The 1,476-nt window shown below is 51.6% G+C and overlaps 1 protein-coding gene across 1 annotated transcript; it reads right to left on the bottom strand.

Annotated features, from left to right (window-relative positions):
* Positions 1 to 465: 465 nt before the first annotated feature.
* Positions 466 to 1,468, bottom strand: LOC121107788 (putative zinc finger protein 66; the record flags this gene model as incomplete). Its single annotated transcript, XM_040653899.1, has 1 exon — positions 466 to 1,468. A coding segment is annotated over one exon (831 nt), but the record flags the coding sequence as incomplete, so codon positions are not given.
* Between the last annotated feature and the right edge of the window lie 8 nt (positions 1,469 to 1,476).

The following is a 1,476-nucleotide window of genomic DNA, read 5'->3' as shown; positions in this document are numbered from 1 at the left end:
GTAAGGTTCAAAACACAAAGCCACAGGTCGTAACCAGGCTGGGGTTTTGGCTGAAGCTCCTCACAAGTTTGAGGCTCTGCAGGATCTGTACCTTCTGTGGCAGTGCCGGTCGCTAACGAGGCTGGAACTGCTTTGGAAGGTTCCCAGAGTCTTGGGGTGCTTCTACAGCCGTTGTGCTTTGTGGTTGCGCTTGTGAGTGTTGAGATGAGATCTGCGTTTAAAGCTCTTTGCACACTCCGGACATTGAAAGGGTCTCTGTCCTATGTGGATGCGCTGGTGGCGCTTCAGTGCAAAACTGCTTTTGAAGCTCTTCCCACACTCAGGACACTGAAAGGGTCTCTCTCCTGTGTGGATGCGATGGTGGCAGGTGAGGTGGGAACTCCTTTTGAAGCACTTCCCACACTCAGAGCACTTGTAGTGTCTCTCCTCTGTGTGGGTTCGCTGGTGCTGCTTCAACTCAGAACTGCTTTTGAAGCTTTTCCCACACTCACAGCACTTGCAGGGCCTCCCTTAACTCGGATCTTCTTTTGAAGCTCTTCCCACACGCGGGACACTGAAAGGGTCTCTCCTCCATATGGATGCGCCGATGCAGGTTCAGTTCAGAACACTTTTTAAAGGTCTTTCCACACGCAGAAGACTAAAAGGGCCTCTCTCTTGTGTGGATGAGCTGGTGCTGCTTCAAATCAGGCCTTCTTTTGAAGCTCTTCCCACACTCAGTACACTGAAAGGGTCTCTCTCCTGTGTGAATGTGCTGGTGGCAGGAGAGGTGGGAACTCCTTTTGAAGCACTTCCCACACTCAGAGCACTTGTAGGGCCTATCCTCTGTGTGGATACGCTGGTGCAACTTCAATTCAGAACAGATTCTGAAGGTCATCCCACACTCAGGACACCTAAAGGGTCTCTCTCCTGTGTGGATGTGCTGATGGCAGGTGAGGTGGGAACTCCTTTTGAAGCCCTTTCCACACTGAGAGCACAGAAAGGGTCTCTCTCCTCTGTGGATGCACTGGTGCTTCTTCAATTCATAACTGCGTTTGAAGCTCTTCTCACACGCAGGACACTGAAAGGGTCTCTCTCTTGTGTGGACGTGCCGGTGGAAGTTGAGGTGGGAACTTCTGCTGAAGCTCTTCCCACACTCTGAGCACTTGTAAGGTCTCTCCTCTGTGTGGGTGTGCTGGTGCAGCTTCAATTCAGAATTGCTTTTGAAGCTCTTCTCACAAGCAGAGCACTTGTAGGGTCTCTCTCCTGTGTGGATGCGCTGGTGCACCTTCAATTCATAACTGCTTTTGAAGCCCTTCCCACACTCGGAGCACTTAAAGGGTCTCTCTCCTGTGTGGATGCGTTGGTGGCAGGTAAGGTTGTAACTGCTGTTGAAGCCCTTCCCACACTCAGAGCACTGAAAGGGTCTCTCTCCTGTGTGGATTCGTTGGTGGCAGGTGAGGTGGGAACTCCTTTTAAAGCTCTTCCCACACTCACAGC

This window comes from Gallus gallus, chromosome 29 (genome assembly GCF_016699485.2).
Source record: "Gallus gallus isolate bGalGal1 chromosome 29, bGalGal1.mat.broiler.GRCg7b, whole genome shotgun sequence".
NCBI classification, from domain to species: Eukaryota; Metazoa; Chordata; class Aves; order Galliformes; family Phasianidae; genus Gallus; species Gallus gallus.
Note: the sequence above shows the minus strand (reverse complement) of the source record. Positions and strands in the feature narration are given on the sequence as shown.